This window comes from Diabrotica virgifera, chromosome 5, assembly GCF_917563875.1.
Source record: "Diabrotica virgifera virgifera chromosome 5, PGI_DIABVI_V3a".
Taxonomy (NCBI): domain Eukaryota; kingdom Metazoa; phylum Arthropoda; class Insecta; order Coleoptera; family Chrysomelidae; genus Diabrotica; species Diabrotica virgifera.
The window spans coordinates 66,853,398-66,868,754 of NC_065447.1; the positions used below are offsets into that span (position 1 = coordinate 66,853,398).

The following is a 15,357-nucleotide window of genomic DNA, read 5'->3' on the forward strand; positions in this document are numbered from 1 at the left end:
AGAGTTAATTCTTAGAATATAAGCTATACGAATTTATCTTCTATTAACTTTTTTGCAAAGACTTACAGTTTTTCAGTCATTTATGAAATACCGCTTTAAAACATGCATTTTTTTCACGAATAAATTAAAATCTTTAATCTTTCATAACTCAAAAAGTATTGACTTATTGTAATAACTTTATATAACAAATTTTGCTTATAATTTGTCCTTCTATCGATTTGTGAAGTTATTTTTGATAAAATAATTTTCACCCCCGAGAAGGGGTGGCATCCACCCTCAGGGTAAAGGCGCAAGGTGGCACCATGTCACCTTTGTTTCTTGAGGTTTCCTTTAACCACTCAAGAATTTTCGTAAAAATCGATGACGGTTCACCGAAATTGAAGGTAATAGTTTATTTTTACCTTCAGTGACTGCACTATATAAAAGGAATTGCAATTTAATGATCTAAATGCGCGTATTTTGAAAACTCATAAATTATTAAATGATTTGTAGTCGCCAAATAATTAATTGAATGCATTTTAAGTACAACTCTCTTTTAAGCCGGGAAGAAGGGGTGGTTTTCTTGCGAAGGGGTTGCAGCTCAATAATCGAAATGCGCTTGATTTAAGAGTTTATTCTTAGAATATAAAACCTATACAAATTATATCCGCGATTCGATATATTTTAATTTTTCTCAGCATGTTTCTCTTAAGTTAAATAAATTAAAGGGTTGTTTGGGGGTGAAGGGGATGAGCTCAAAAATTGAAACTATATGATTGCAAGAGTTCATAAATAGCTCGTAATTCTGCCGCAAAAATCGATTCAATATCCCTATTTTTAAGTAGTGGGGGGGGCTGACTCAGCCCCCCCTACTAAAATATTAAATTCCTGCTCAGTGTAACGAGCTCAAAAATTTTAATTTGCGGAATATGAAAGCTCATAAATCAGGGCTATTTGTTTTTTAATTTTTGCAAGTGGGGGGGGGGGCAGCTCAACACGGGTAATTCCGTCTACATCTAGACTAGGTTGAAATCCGTTGAGTATTATAAACATAGCTCACTTACTAAGAATGTTTTTATTACCAAGCAGTTTTAATTAGTCTGGCAATAGGGTATAAAGTATCCAGAGGCCCAGATTTCATTCATTCTTAGTTTTGTCGTTGCAATGGCAGCTGACGTCAGTTTTTTAAATAAAATGTTTGTAGAGAAACTCGCAAAAATGAGGTAAGTTTTAATTTTTGCCACTTCCGTTACAACATAATATAGAACGATTTTTTATCCTTCAGAATTTTAATCCCAGGCTACTTGCGTGATCGTCCTTTGTCAATATGTCATCAATCCTCTTTCTTCATCGTCTTTTTGCCGACAAGATAAGAAAGGAATTCGACTTGAGGGTCACTAAGATATGGCTTTATGCTGTGTAAGGAGTTTTCTGTTCCAGTTATTTTATTGTACACGTAAAAATGTGCCTTGCTGTGCTGTGATGAATGTATACAAAAGATATACAGTGGAACCTCGATAACTCAGATTAATCGGGACCGGGGCCGATCCGGGTTATCGAAAATCCGGGTTAGCCGGAGAAAATGGTAAAAATTAATAAAATACGGTATACTTACAAGATAAAATCCGTTATAATAGGGCTTTTCATTCACAGTCATTTGTTTCGAGCTTCTGTCATGTGTCACATAATATTAATATATCTACGTCATACGTTATTGGTATATACAATAATACAAATCAAAGACGTATGGCGTAGATATATTAATATTATGTGACACATGACAGAAGCTCGAAACAAATGACAATCGATGAAAAGCCCTATTGAAATACCATGAAATATATATGCACAGTACACAGCCTGCTTGACTCGCAGTGAAATTTGATTCACAATCAGGCAACATTTTATTCAGCTTGGAAAACCACGTGGTTTACCAGACACTGGTAAACCACGTTCGCGTTCCGCACAAAACCACACATACAAAGCGTCGCACAGTGGGGCAGGAGAGCTAAAAAGTTGGCATAAAATGAAAATACTAAATGCGGTATTTTCTGTGGCATTCATTTTAATTAGATAGTACACAATCCTGCTTATGATTTGGCATCATTTTTTCCCATTAAATCCCCCTCCACCAGTTGCGACGCGTCGCAAAGGGCACATGGTCCCGTGTTAACAATGCATAGGCCGCGATAACGTGATTCGACTTACGTTTGATCCACTTATTTCAAGTCAAAAGTTAATTTACTAGTAAAATTGGCTACGGATATTTGATCTTCAGGAAAGTAACAATATTATTACAGATGTGATATAATAATTATGTAAATATAGTCTCTTATAATATGTTGTTTAAAATTACCTCTACAAAATATCAAAATACGCATTTTTCAAAAAGAGCAAGTGATTTGTTAGTGTTCCCAGACTGATCCAACTTTAATTTTGTTTTATTTTGAAAGCTTGAGTATTATTCTTTAAAAAGTCATTTTAACTTTTTGCTCATATTTGCTCCTTTTTTCATAATTTTATTTTTTGTGAGGTTATGTTCACCTAATTAAATTGAATAACACTCTATTCTAATTTTTCGTTATTTGCATAATTCAAGGATAATAATTCAAGAAAGTGTAGTAGATCCAAAACAAATTAAGATGTATTCCACTTTTTGTTGATTAGTATGATCCACTGATCACAAGCAAAAGAAACATAAAAAGAAAGAAATTAGAACACCTGCCAGTGGAAGCACTGCATATTAGTGCATAATATATTATGTTCAAATCTCCGAATGTGCAAGATGTTGACGTCACATCTGATGATTTTGATGATGATCTGTAGTTTAAGTTTTTCAATATTTTACCTACATTTAATGTCATTCTTTTAAATATGCGGTAAATGGTTTTAAAGAACAATTTGGTTAACCAATTTTTCAAAAATTATGTTAACACAATTGTTTTGAGATATAAATAATATTAGATAATAAATCTACATAAAAACAAGTAAATTAGACTGTAGATTTATTTTAAATTAAAATTACTAAACTTCAAATATCATTTAAATCAATATCGGTAGTAACTACGGACATGCAGCTTTGAAAATTTTTAGCAAAACATTTTTTGAACAAGCCATCCTTCAAGGAAAAATATTTGTAAAGCGAGACCCAGGAAGAAGAAGAACATCCTGGTTAAAGAACTTCAGAACCTGCTTTAACACAACATCTGTGCAGCTTTTCCGCACTGCTGCAGATAAAATAAAGATTGCCATGATGATCGCCAACATTCGTCACGGATAGGCACATTGAGAAGAAGAAAACATTGAAAAAACATCGTTTTTGTTTATGTACACACAACTTATAATATTTGAAAAAAAAATTGGCCATAATATATCGACAATGATTTAATGCCAACTTATGTTGTTTCTTGCCCCACTGTGCGTCGTCGAGAGTCACATTTTTAGCTTTATTAGCTTTGCACCGATTGTCCAAACTGTCTTTTGTTATCATTTTGAAACAAAATTCTTCGATTTTAGTTCTATTTTTCTTCCAATCTGATACTGTAGATGTACCGACATCATATGATGCTGCAATTGTTTTTAAAGATTCGCCTTTATCAATTCTACCTAATGCTTAAGTTTCTTTTCCATTGTCACAACATTTTTATGTTTTGTTGCCATTACGTAGACAAAAAAACACGCAAACACAAAATCTTAATAGATTTACGAACGATTACAGAACGGAAGCGAACAATACGACTGTACTACACACAATACGGTCTCAATCGCAACGATTTTGTTATTTAATAACAGTGAAGAACTAAGACCATTGTTTAAAAAAGAATTTTTTAATAGTCTTTTAGTTTTTTTTAAACAATGTTAAGACAATTTGAAACTACAGGTGCCTGTTGTTTCCGATAACCCAAACAATGAAGTCATTTCATTGTCATGAAGTCATGGCACCCGTCGTGTGCCATGAGTCATTTTTACTATCGTATATGTAGTTCAAATTACACAAATACCCATTATCTCTCAAATATTATATTACATACATTTTTATTGTTGAAATGTTTGTCTGATAAAAATCGGTCCGGGTTAGCCGGACTTCCGGGTTATCGGGGGCCGACTTATCGGGGTTCCACTGCAGATGTCTTATGAGAAACGCATAATAGGTCACTGGTTACACTATACATAAAATAAATATGAAGAATAAAACCAATTCCTTTATTATGTTTTAGATTTTGAATCTTTTACAAAACTATAAAAATCTGTCTTTTAAAGAAATATTTTATCACAAAATTACTAACAATTATTGCTTATTTAAAGGTAAGCAAACTGACAACGCCCATATATCCAGTTATGCCGTATCCAACCATCCAACACAATACTCTTGCTGGTTGAGGAATCGGAACAACAGCATACACAACAGTGTGTCCGATTCTTGCCAGTGTATATGCAAAAAATAACGTTTTTGCGAAATACACTGCAGGATTGGTTAAAGTATAAATCAAAGCAATCACGAAGAATAGTGGAATGTTTTCAACGTCGTTCAAGTGAGCTCTGAAATAAAAATAAGAACATTGTTAGAATAGAACAGAACATTGTTAGTTACAGTTAATATACATTAGAAGAATAATAATGATAATAAATTGTTTATCACGCCCTCGAAATTTTTCCAAATCGCGCCTAAATAAGTACCTATTGCTTCAAAAATTGACAGAATTTGTCGTTGACAATGGAATGAAGAGCAGTTCCAGTCAGTGGCGGCTGGTCAGAGGAGGCAAGGGAGGCTTAGCCTCCCCATAAATTTTTTACACATGCTACACTGTTTTGTTTATTTTGCTATTTTGCTTCGCGTTAGATATATCGGAAAAAGTTATTTGAACAAGTTGTTCTAAATAATGTCATAACCCCACATACCAAATTTCATCACAAAATTCGCACGTTTAGTTTTTTCATTATTTGTAGTCAGGATCCTAAAACTTTAGCGGAGGCTGCTGGCCGGAAAATCTCACTTGCTAATGCTCCGCGCAGCCCAGCAGCGTTTACGGAGACCCGGTCTCCTTAGATCTGCATTATAGTTTAACGCACACGCTGCCCGGAGATTGGGCAAGGGCGGCTGATCGGCCAGCAGCCCCCTCTGCAATTTTAGGATCCTGACTACAAATTATGAAAAAACTAAAATTGCGAATTTTGTGATGAAATTTGGTATGTGGGGTTAGAATAATATTTTATCTAAATGGTCTACTTTTTGTTCAGAAAGTTTTTAAAAAATTTGAACTTTTTTAAAAAAATTTAAATTGCAAATTTATTATGCAAAATCTATGAGGTCGATTTTAATGAAATTTGGTAGACGGCTTAAGTAGGTACGCTATAAGAATTTTCTAAGCAAATTACTAAGTTTCCAAGTGCCACCGAAGTGGTTAAAAAAATTTGAATACCAACAGGCTTTGTTGCTCCCTTATTTTGTATTTATTGCTATATTGCAGAAAGGGTAATACTTTAAGACAAAATTCAATTATCTTTATTTTATTTCTGTACGACTTTGTTCCAAAACGAATCGTTTTAAAGTTATAAGCAAAGAAAGTAGAAAAAATCGATGTTTTTCGAAATTTTTAAATATTTTAATTTTTTTTTAATGCTCCGGGCATATTTGAGAAGGAGCATAAGTCAATTATTATTATTGAAGTTATCACCTAACTTGATCTGCAAAAATCCGAATGCCACCTCTCACATCCAAAAATATACGTTTTTCACAGATCAGCCCTCGTCTACTCATAATTTTATGTTAGGAGCTGTAACATTGTTAGGAGCTATAACAATGGAATAGTAATTAGCCAATAGTCTGGGCTGATTATCGGACAATAGGCCATTTTTGGGAAAAGTTATTTACCAGCAATTTTATTGCTGGAATCGAAGCTTATGATTATATATATTAATAATATAGGTATGCAAAGTCCGCAGATAGTGTGCTACTTTTTTTATAAACAAAATGGCGCCCGAGAATCGTGTTTTTTTCCAATTATTGCTCTATAACTCCGAAGATTTTAATTTTACAACAAAAACACTCAAATAAAAATTCACCGCAATTAAATTCTGCATAGAGATATGTTTTTTCCGATCTGCTCCGACGAAAATTTTCCTCGGAAAATCCGGGTTTCCCAACAAAATCTTTAATTTTCAAATAAAGTTTTAGATAAGTAATTATCTACCAATAATTAAATAATTTGGTAACTAAAAAGCCTTCTTGGTTTGGATTATAGTTCCAGAAGCTGGTGAAAATTGAACGAATATTTTAGCAACAATTTAATTGTTAATTAATAATTTACGGTCGCAATAATAACCAAAATAATTATGATACACTGATCAAACTTTGAAATCATATAAAGATAAGATGCCTATTTAACATTTTGTCGACAAAATATAATTTTTTTTTGCATAATCTTTAAATGTTTAAAAAAAATAGTTATAAACAAATTAACGTTTATCAGAAAGTTTTTATTATATTCTAATTTTAAAAAATAGTTAAAATGCGTATTTCAAATATCTTGAAAATGAATGTTTTAAAACTTTCTTACAATCATTTGCAAAAAAGTTATGGAACAGCAAAGTAAACATAGTATTACTGCGTTGTTTATAATTTTTTTTATTTTTTAAAAGCGTAAAAGTGAGTTTAAAGTACAAGCTAATTACTTACAAAAAATAACAATTATAAGTTTAATGGTTATATTTTAATTAAAGATTATAAATATTTTTTTTTGTAATTTACACGCGCGAAAGGAGACTAATACAGTACCGTAGCTATGTATTATGTATTTACCCGTACACATACACAACTCGCGCGAGTTTAAAGCGTGTCAGTCGCTTCGAGTGAATATCTCCGGCTCTGTATCAAGCCTACTTTCGCGCTAAAAATTACAAAAAAAAAGTATTTTTAATCTTTGATTAAAATAGAACCATAGAACTAATATTTGACATTCTTTGTGAGTAATTAGATTGTACCACAGACTCACTTTTAAGCTTTGAAACAATCAAAACAAATTAAAAACAACGGAGCAATCGTATATTTACTTTGCTGTTTCATAACTTTTTTGCAAATGGTTGGAAAATTTTTTTAAAGCATTCATTTTCAAGACCTTTGAAATACGCATTTTAAGTATTTTTTTAAAATTAGAATATAATAAAGAATTTCTGAGAAATGTTAATTTGTTTATAACTATTTTTTTTAAAACATTTAAAGATTATGCTAAAAAATAAAAAAATTATATTTTGTCGACAAACTATTAAATAGGCATCACATCTTTATAATCTTTCTAAGTTTGATCAATGTCTCATGATTATTTTGGTGTTTATTGCGACTGTAAATTGTTAATTAACAATTGAATTGTTGCTAAAATATTCGTTTAATTTTCACCGGCTTCTGCAGTTATAATCTATACCAAGAAAGCTTTTATTTCACTAAGTTATTTAATTATTGATAAATAATTACTTGCCCAAAAAATTTATTTGAAAATTCGAGATTTTGTTGGGAAAACCCACATTTTCCGAGGAACATTTTCGTCGGAGCACATCGGTGAAAACCTTCCTCTATGTAGAATTAAATTGGAGTGAATTTTTATTTAAGTGTTTTTGGTGTGAAGTTAAAATCTTCTGAGTTATAGACCAATAATTAAAAAAAACACGATTTGGGGGCGCCATTTTGTTTATAAAAAAAGTAGCACACTATCTGCGGACTTTGCATACCTATATTATTAATATATAGGATCATAATATTCGATTCCAGCAATCAAATTGCTGGTAAATAACCTTTCTTTGTACTTTAATAATTAGACCAGCGTATTATAACTATTTTTTTTTCAAAATTTAAAGATAATGCAAAAAAACGAAAAATTTATATTTTGTCTATAAAATATTAAATAAGCAACATATCTTTATAATCTTTATAAGTTTGATCAATGTATCATGATTATTTTGGTTATTAGTGCGATCGTAAATTGTTAATTAACAATTGAATTGTTGCTAAAATATTCGTTTAATTTTCACCGGCTTCTGGAATTACAATCTATACCAAGAGAGCTTTGATGTCACTAAGTTATTTAATTATTGATTAATAATTAGTACCTAAAACTTTATTTGAAAATTAGAGTTTTTGTAGGGAAAACCCGCATTTTCCGAGGAAAATTTTCGTCGGAGCAAATCAGGAAAAACATATCTCTATGCAGAATTTAATTGCGGTGAATTTTTATTTGGGTGTTTTTGTTGTAAAGTTAAAATCTTCGGAGTTATAGAACAATAATTGAACAAAATACGATTTGTCGGCGCATTTTGTTTATAAAAAAAGTAGCACACTATCTGCGGACTTTGCATACCTATATTATTAATATATAGGATCTTATAATTCGATTCCAGCAATAAAATTGCTGGTAAATAACTTTTCCATGAATTTTGCTAATTAGCCCAGAGTACAAAGTAACTGTAGATAACTGGAAGAAAATGTGTGAACATATTGTCAAGGTAGAAGAACGAAGCTTGGAAAATGAACATTGCATAAATGTAATTACTGAAGAGTTACAAATTGATTTAAATGACTCAAGTAATAACGACAATGGATCTGATTATGAAAGTGAACATCACATTATGATATGATATACTCACAAAGGTTTCCTGTTTCTACTATTCATAAGTCATATTGATAAAATTACAAATACATACTAAAGGTTTTAAAGTTAAAACAATATTTATCAATGAGTAATAATAAGATAAAAAATTTGAGCCCATGAGGTCAAAGCCTTATTTAGTTGGTTGCAGGCTTTCTCCATCTCCATAACCACTAAGACACCACTGCTCGATATAAGATGATTTACAAAACCCAATACCTAGATGACAATACATTGAGTAATTTTAAATTCAAAATGAGTAGATATTTTAACGTTTTTTTTATTTTTACTACATTTAAATATTCAGTTTCATAATTACATACAGTGAGCACGTAAAGGTTGGAATAAATTCATTTTTTCATAAATGGGCGATTTTGGAAAAAAAATCCCGAAACAGGTCGATTTTTATTTTTAAATTACGATCTTTTCGCATATATATCATACTAGTGACGTCATCCATCTGGGAGTGATGACGTAATCAATAATTTTTTTTAAATGAGAATAGGAGTCATGTGATAGCTCATTTAAAATTTTATTGAATTCTCTATTCAATAATATAAACATTAATATCATTATTTACACAGGGTGTCCAAAAAAAATTTTTTTTTTAAATAATTGACACAAAAAGAAGAATGTATGTAATTTATTTAATTAAAAATGAATATTAATGGCTGTCAGAAAACAGAGAGAAATGTTTATTTGACACATAAATATTGCTTTTCGCTTTAATTAAATGTTCAAACTGCCAAGAGGCAGGTAGGTGGCAGCTTTAAAATTGAATTTAGGCGAAACACAATATTTATTTGTCAAATAAATATTTTTTTTGTTTTTTGACAGCATTAAAATGTACTTTTAATTAAATAAATTACATACATTCTTCGTCTTGTGTTAATTAATTTAATATAAAAAAAATTGGACACCCTGTATAAATAGTGATGTTAGTGTTTATATTGCTGAATAGAGAATTGAATGACCTTTCAAATGAGCTATTACACGACCCCTATTCTCATTAAAAAAAAATGATCGATTACGTCATCAAACCCAGATGGATAACGATTAGTATGATATACAGGGTGTCCAGAAATTCCTCAGATAATTTTAAGACAATTTAACTCAATTCACCTAGTCCGAAAATGCTTCTTAAGGGAGCTAGAGCTCTTTAAAGATGGCGTCATGAAATTAGTTTTTCTTAAATATCTCCAGAACGCTTCTATTTAGAAAAACGAAAATTGGTATACATATTTACTTTTCAGAGATGAATCGATTCCGTACAATGCAAATTTCTAGTACTGGTCATAGGCGTCCGTTTTGGGTAGAGCAACGGGTATTTTATCGCATAACTTTTTTGTTCTTAACTTTAATGCATTTTTGACACCGGATTATTAAATTGTGAGGTATTTTAGTACTAAAAGGTACTCTTACTTTAAGTCGGTAGGACACACCGTTTTCTAGAAAAATCGATTTGAAAGTTTTTCGTTTTTGGAATTTGAAAAAGAATTGAAAGAGCTTTTCAACAAAAAACGAAGTATTTTACCAACATAAAGTAAGAGTAACTTTTAGTACTCGAATACCTCATAATTTAATAATCTAGTGTCAAAAATGCTCAAAAATTCAAGACAAAAAGTTATGCTACAAAATAATTGTTGACCTACCCAAAACGGACGCCTATGACCAGTACTAGAAATTCGCAATTAATGAAATCGATTTATCTCTGGAATATAAATAAATGTACCAGTTTTCGTCTTTCTAAACAGTTTTTTTTGTGAAATTTTTTTTTAATTCAGAAAGCGAAAAATTTTCAAATCGATTTTTCTAGAAAACGGTGTGTCCTACAGATTTAAAATAAGAGTACCTTTTAGTACTAGAATACTTCAGAATTTAATAATCCAGTGTCAGAAATGCATAAAAGTTAAAGATAAAAAAGTTATGCAATAAAATAACCGTTGCCCTACCCAAAACGGACGCCTATGACCGGTACTAGAAATTTACAATGTATGGAATCATTCATCTCTGAAAAGTAAATAAGCGTACCAATTTTCGTTTTTCTAAATAGAAGCGTTCTGGAGGTATTTAAGAAAAACTAATTTCATGACGCCATCTTCAAAGAGCTCTAGCTCCCTTAGGAAGCATTTTCGGACTAAGTGAATTGGGTTAAATTATCTTAAAATTATCTGAAGAATCTCCTGTCTTCGTTTGTCGGTAGAGTTTCTGGACACCCTGTATATGCCAAAATATCTTAATTTAAAAATAAAAAGCGACCTGTTTCGGGATTTTTTTCCAAAATCGCCCATTTATGAAAAAATGAATTTATTCCAACCTTTACGTGCTCACTGTATATACAAAATTAATCACACAAAACGAAAGATCGAAAGCCAAAAGTGCATTCATCGTTCGATCTTCGCTTGTCCTTTGCTGGACATAGATCTCCCTCATAATTTTCCATCTTATGCCTCTTGCTTCCAATTCCTATGGCAACATTTTAAATAGTCAGTCCAATATGTTGGTGGACGACCTCTACTTCGATAAGTATCATCTCTTGGTCTCCATTGCAGTAAAAGGCGTTATAAAAGTATTATTTGAAAGACTAGTCTTTCTTGTCTGTTGAATTACTTTTAAAAGAATATTGTGACTTAATGTTTTAATTCCCATTAGGTAGGTATTGTAGATTCTTGAAATGATTCATGAACAATGATTTCCTTCTGTTGATCTGGGCAAATTTGTGCCCATTGTGCATTACCCATGGGCAGGGGGGGCGTGCCCCCCTAGCTTTTCGGGTGCTGTAAACTAAATATGGTTATCCAATGTATGCAAAATATAATGTGCAACATCTTCACGTCTGCCCCCCCCCCTAAAAATTTTTATATGGGCGCCCGTGCCATTGTGCCCTATCATCTCTCAGAAGCCAATTAGTAAATCACCCAGGCATAATCACTAACATTCAGCATCTATGGATTTCTTTAATTTGCTATTAATTTTTAATTATTGTTTCCACTACTTTTGAAAGTTGTTAGGACTAAAAGTTGTGAAACAGTGAAATAATGTTTGATTTTATTTTTATTCCCCATTCATTCTGTAAGTTTTTCCAATTAATCACCTCACAGATTTATTAATAATTGTGATGACTTGTGCTAGTTTCTCCAAACACAGATAATCAGATATCAAATAATGTTCTGGTAAGATTACATTGCCTACCTTTTTAATCCTTCTATTGTTCCCAAACAAAATGTACCTACTGAATTCAATTGCAGAAATTCAAAACTAAACACTAAACATTGAAGTGTATTCATTTAAAAATAGGTTTTTTTTGTAATCGAAAAAAAGTAAAATATTCTTACCTTCGAACTCTCTCCACATTTTCATTTACTTGTGGCTTGAGATTTTCTAGCTTGGCATCTTCGGGATTAGCATATGCCTAAAATATTTATTTTATATTATTATTAATCCAACTAAACTTTAAAATTTACTAATTAGGTATATTGCTTAATCCTGATTACATATATGGATATAATAATATATATGGATATAATATTATACTTAATCCTGATTACATATATTAATAAATGGAGAACTAATTCTACTATTCATAACAAAGGTGGATCTATTCCAGAGTTTCCCAAATTTTTGAAGTTATACTTCTTTACGATCGAGAGTGAAATTTTATCACATGCCGGGCGCATGCGCACACAGACAGTATGTATTTCGTTGCTAATCTTTCAAGATGTATGTATCAGCGCTGTCAGCGCAAATAAGTCATATTATATCATATTCGTGGTGTGCAAGTACTTGGAAGGGGAAACGAGAAACGACCCTGCGCGAGTCGCGGAGAAATATTGCAACTATCTTAAATAATTCATATTGTCAATTGAAATTGTCAAATTGACGTATATTTCATACCTTCTGTCAATGAAGCAGAAAAATTATATATTGCTCCACAATATTGATATGATATACAATTATTATATAAAGGTAAATTTAATTAATTTTATTTTGCTTGCAGTACTGCATTTTAATAACTAATTTTATTTACTACATACAATTCTTGACGTTTTCATAACATAACCTGAATCTTATTTTTTCTTCTTATTATTTTTTTGGACTATGGCCTTGACAATTTTCCAGTAACCAGGACTAATATAATTGGCCAATATAATTAAAAGTGCGAATTTTAGTATAGAGCGTAGAAATAGGGGTCGCTTTGCCGAACTTGCACGGTCCCAATAAAAGGATATATTAGTGTTAAGTAAATGTATTATTGATTATAATTTTTGTGTCTTTGGGTTTGTTTGCCTCGGGAATAAGATATTTTATAATAATAGTAAGTATATTTAAAGTATTTTTGTATACTTCACTTGGGTATATGAGAAATCTTGTAACCTGTCAAAGCAGAAGGGATATAGCTCAGTGGTAGAGAGTGTGACTGGAGATCAAGAGGTCCCGGGTTCAAATCCCGGATGATTCATATTTTTTTTTTATATTTTTGGTATCGTTTTAATAAAAAATTTTTAAAAGTGGTAGGTAAAGAAAGTTAGTTTAATATTTAAATAAAATATAAATAACCTGCTAAGTATATTAATTTCGTTGAAATCATAATAATAGAAGTATAACTTCTTACGTGCGTACAAAGTACACACACATTCTTTTTTCTCTCATAGACCCCTTGTCATGTTTTTCATGTTTGAAAGATTAAAATTTGTAATAGTAGTGAATACTGTAGAAAAGTGTGAAAAAATAAAAAAAAAAAACAACAATTTTTTTAAACATTTCTTGATTAAATTTAACTCAAAATATCACTGTTACATGAAAAAAAAACTAAGTTTCTACTATGTATGAAGATGGAAAAGCAATTAAAAACTTTTTCGCTGTATCCCCAAAAGTGGATAAGTAAGGTATGTCTTTTTGAAGCCAGAATTGTTGATATCCATATCTAAACTCTACAAGTTCTTCGTTGATGCTTATTCCAAACAATTCCTCTTGTAATGTAACATTCGTTTCTTCATTTTCACCAAGTGGATTGATAATCCATTGCGGCTCTTGCCATTGACCCCCATTACATTTTATACACCCCTAATTTTTATTTTCGTCCATATAGACACCTTGCAGATTGTAATCGACCCCTGTGGGTTGACAAATAGACCACTTTGGGAATCACTGATCTAGACATTTACCTTGGGAGGGGACATTTGCCTTAGGGGAGAACTTCCAATGAAACACCAATTAAAAGACATAAAAAAGATAAACCCAAAGTATATAAAAGACATAAATAATATGCATTCAGTTCCCTTAATTACTAGCCTGTTTATTGGGTTGAATTTGTCTGTATGTGGTGTAAGTTTCATGTCAGCTAATATATTTTTATGTTTCAATAATTTTTTTCTTTAATGTTGGACCTTGTTAGGGGGGGATTTCCCAATTTTCCCTCCCCGTAGATCCGCCACTGATTCATACAAAATTTAATTAACATTTAAAATAATTATTAAAGAGAAAGTTAAAATGATAAAATGAGGAAATACTAAAATATTACCTACTTAAGAGCCGGTACTTTCTGTCCCGATTAAACCCCTGTTAGATGAAGTTTGCCTGACAAAGTTCCTTTGCCTGACAAAGACGGGGGTTTAATCAAGACAGAAAGTAGGGGCCCTAAATGAGACAAAAAAATATAAAGTTGCATTTTACCTTATGTTTAAATCTCTTTGAAGCAGTTAAAAAGGACATCAACATCATCTTAAGAACAAGAATAGAGCAGTAGAAAAGCAGTGATCTAAGGACTTCATTGTCCAAAGATAATGGGGAAGAAGAATTTGAATTAACTGCTTGCGCCATTGTACTGCCTTAGGATAGCAAATAGGGCAACCACCTTCGTACTGTTCTTACACTCTTCTAAAAAAAGTGAAAACAGTTTAAACTTTGACCCTTTACCAGTTGTTATCCATGGTATATTGTGTCGTAAGAGTATTTTTTATAAAATTGCTACGATAAAATTATTGAAAAGTAAACAACTAAGTTTATTTTTAGAGGTAGTATGAAATGTACTCACTTTAAATCGATAGAAATTATTTATGTACCTTACACACTGATTACAAATTACAATTATTATCTATTACTATTACTATTATATCACTTATCACTTATATTATCTTCCAGATACAGGTTTATAACAATTGACAATTCACTTCACACTCACACTTCACAATTCACAATCACAAACACAATACAAATAGCGTGACGTGTCAAAATCCAACGCATCCAACCCATTCTGAACTTTAACCATGGGCGTACGGTATATGAATTTCTTTGGAAACAAATAGATAGGTACTTTTAAAATAAATTTTTTGTTTGTTTTTTGGCCTTAGTTTGCAAACTTTATCCCTGTAATTACATTATATTATTATTCATTACCTACTCTCGTCTTTCTGATCAATTTAATTTAACAGTCAATAATATCGTTATAATAAATAAAACAAAAAAAGTGTAAGTTTTAATCTAATAGCACATACAATATTATTTTACATTCCACCAGATTAGTATTGAGACCATTTTCTGGTTACACCTCCAAGGCTTCTAAAAATGCAACCCATAACGGATGCTGAGACTAAAGAAGATGAGGGAATTTTAACAATTTATAATTAACTATTTTTAATGTGAAATAATAAGGTACTAGTACACTTTAGAAGACCAAAAATAATCATTTTTTCAAGAATTTTTTTTCTCAGAACCTTTATTAAAAATGAACATAAAACTTTTTACA

The 15,357-nt window shown here is 31.1% G+C and overlaps 1 protein-coding gene across 1 annotated transcript; it reads right to left on the reverse strand.

Annotated features, from left to right (window-relative positions):
• Nucleotides 1-4,160: 4,160 nt before the first annotated feature.
• LOC126884221 (microsomal glutathione S-transferase 1-like) lies at nucleotides 4,161-14,860 on the reverse strand. Its single transcript, XM_050650117.1, has 4 exons — nucleotides 14,647-14,860; nucleotides 14,286-14,489; nucleotides 11,948-12,024; nucleotides 4,161-4,515 (listed from the first exon to the last, which is right to left on the reverse strand). The coding sequence occupies exons 2-4, from the start codon at nucleotides 14,430-14,432 to the stop codon at nucleotides 4,272-4,274; spliced, it is 468 nt and encodes a 155-aa protein (XP_050506074.1). The 5' UTR covers nucleotides 14,433-14,489; nucleotides 14,647-14,860; the 3' UTR covers nucleotides 4,161-4,271.
• Nucleotides 14,861-15,357: the final 497 nt, after the last annotated feature.

Excerpts from the sequence above, each read along its gene's own strand:
- LOC126884221 (XM_050650117.1), bottom strand. The coding sequence starts at position 14,432 with ATGGCGCAAGCAGTTAATTCAAATTCTTCTTCCCCATTATCTTTGGAC. Across the intron at positions 12,025-14,285 it reads CAAAGAGATTTAAACATAAG|GCATATGCTAATCCCGAAGA; the intron begins GTAAAATGCAAC and ends TAAATATTTTAG. Across the intron at positions 4,516-11,947 it reads AATGTGGAGAGAGTTCGAAG|AGCTCACTTGAACGACGTTG; the intron begins GTAAGAATATTT and ends TTTTTATTTCAG.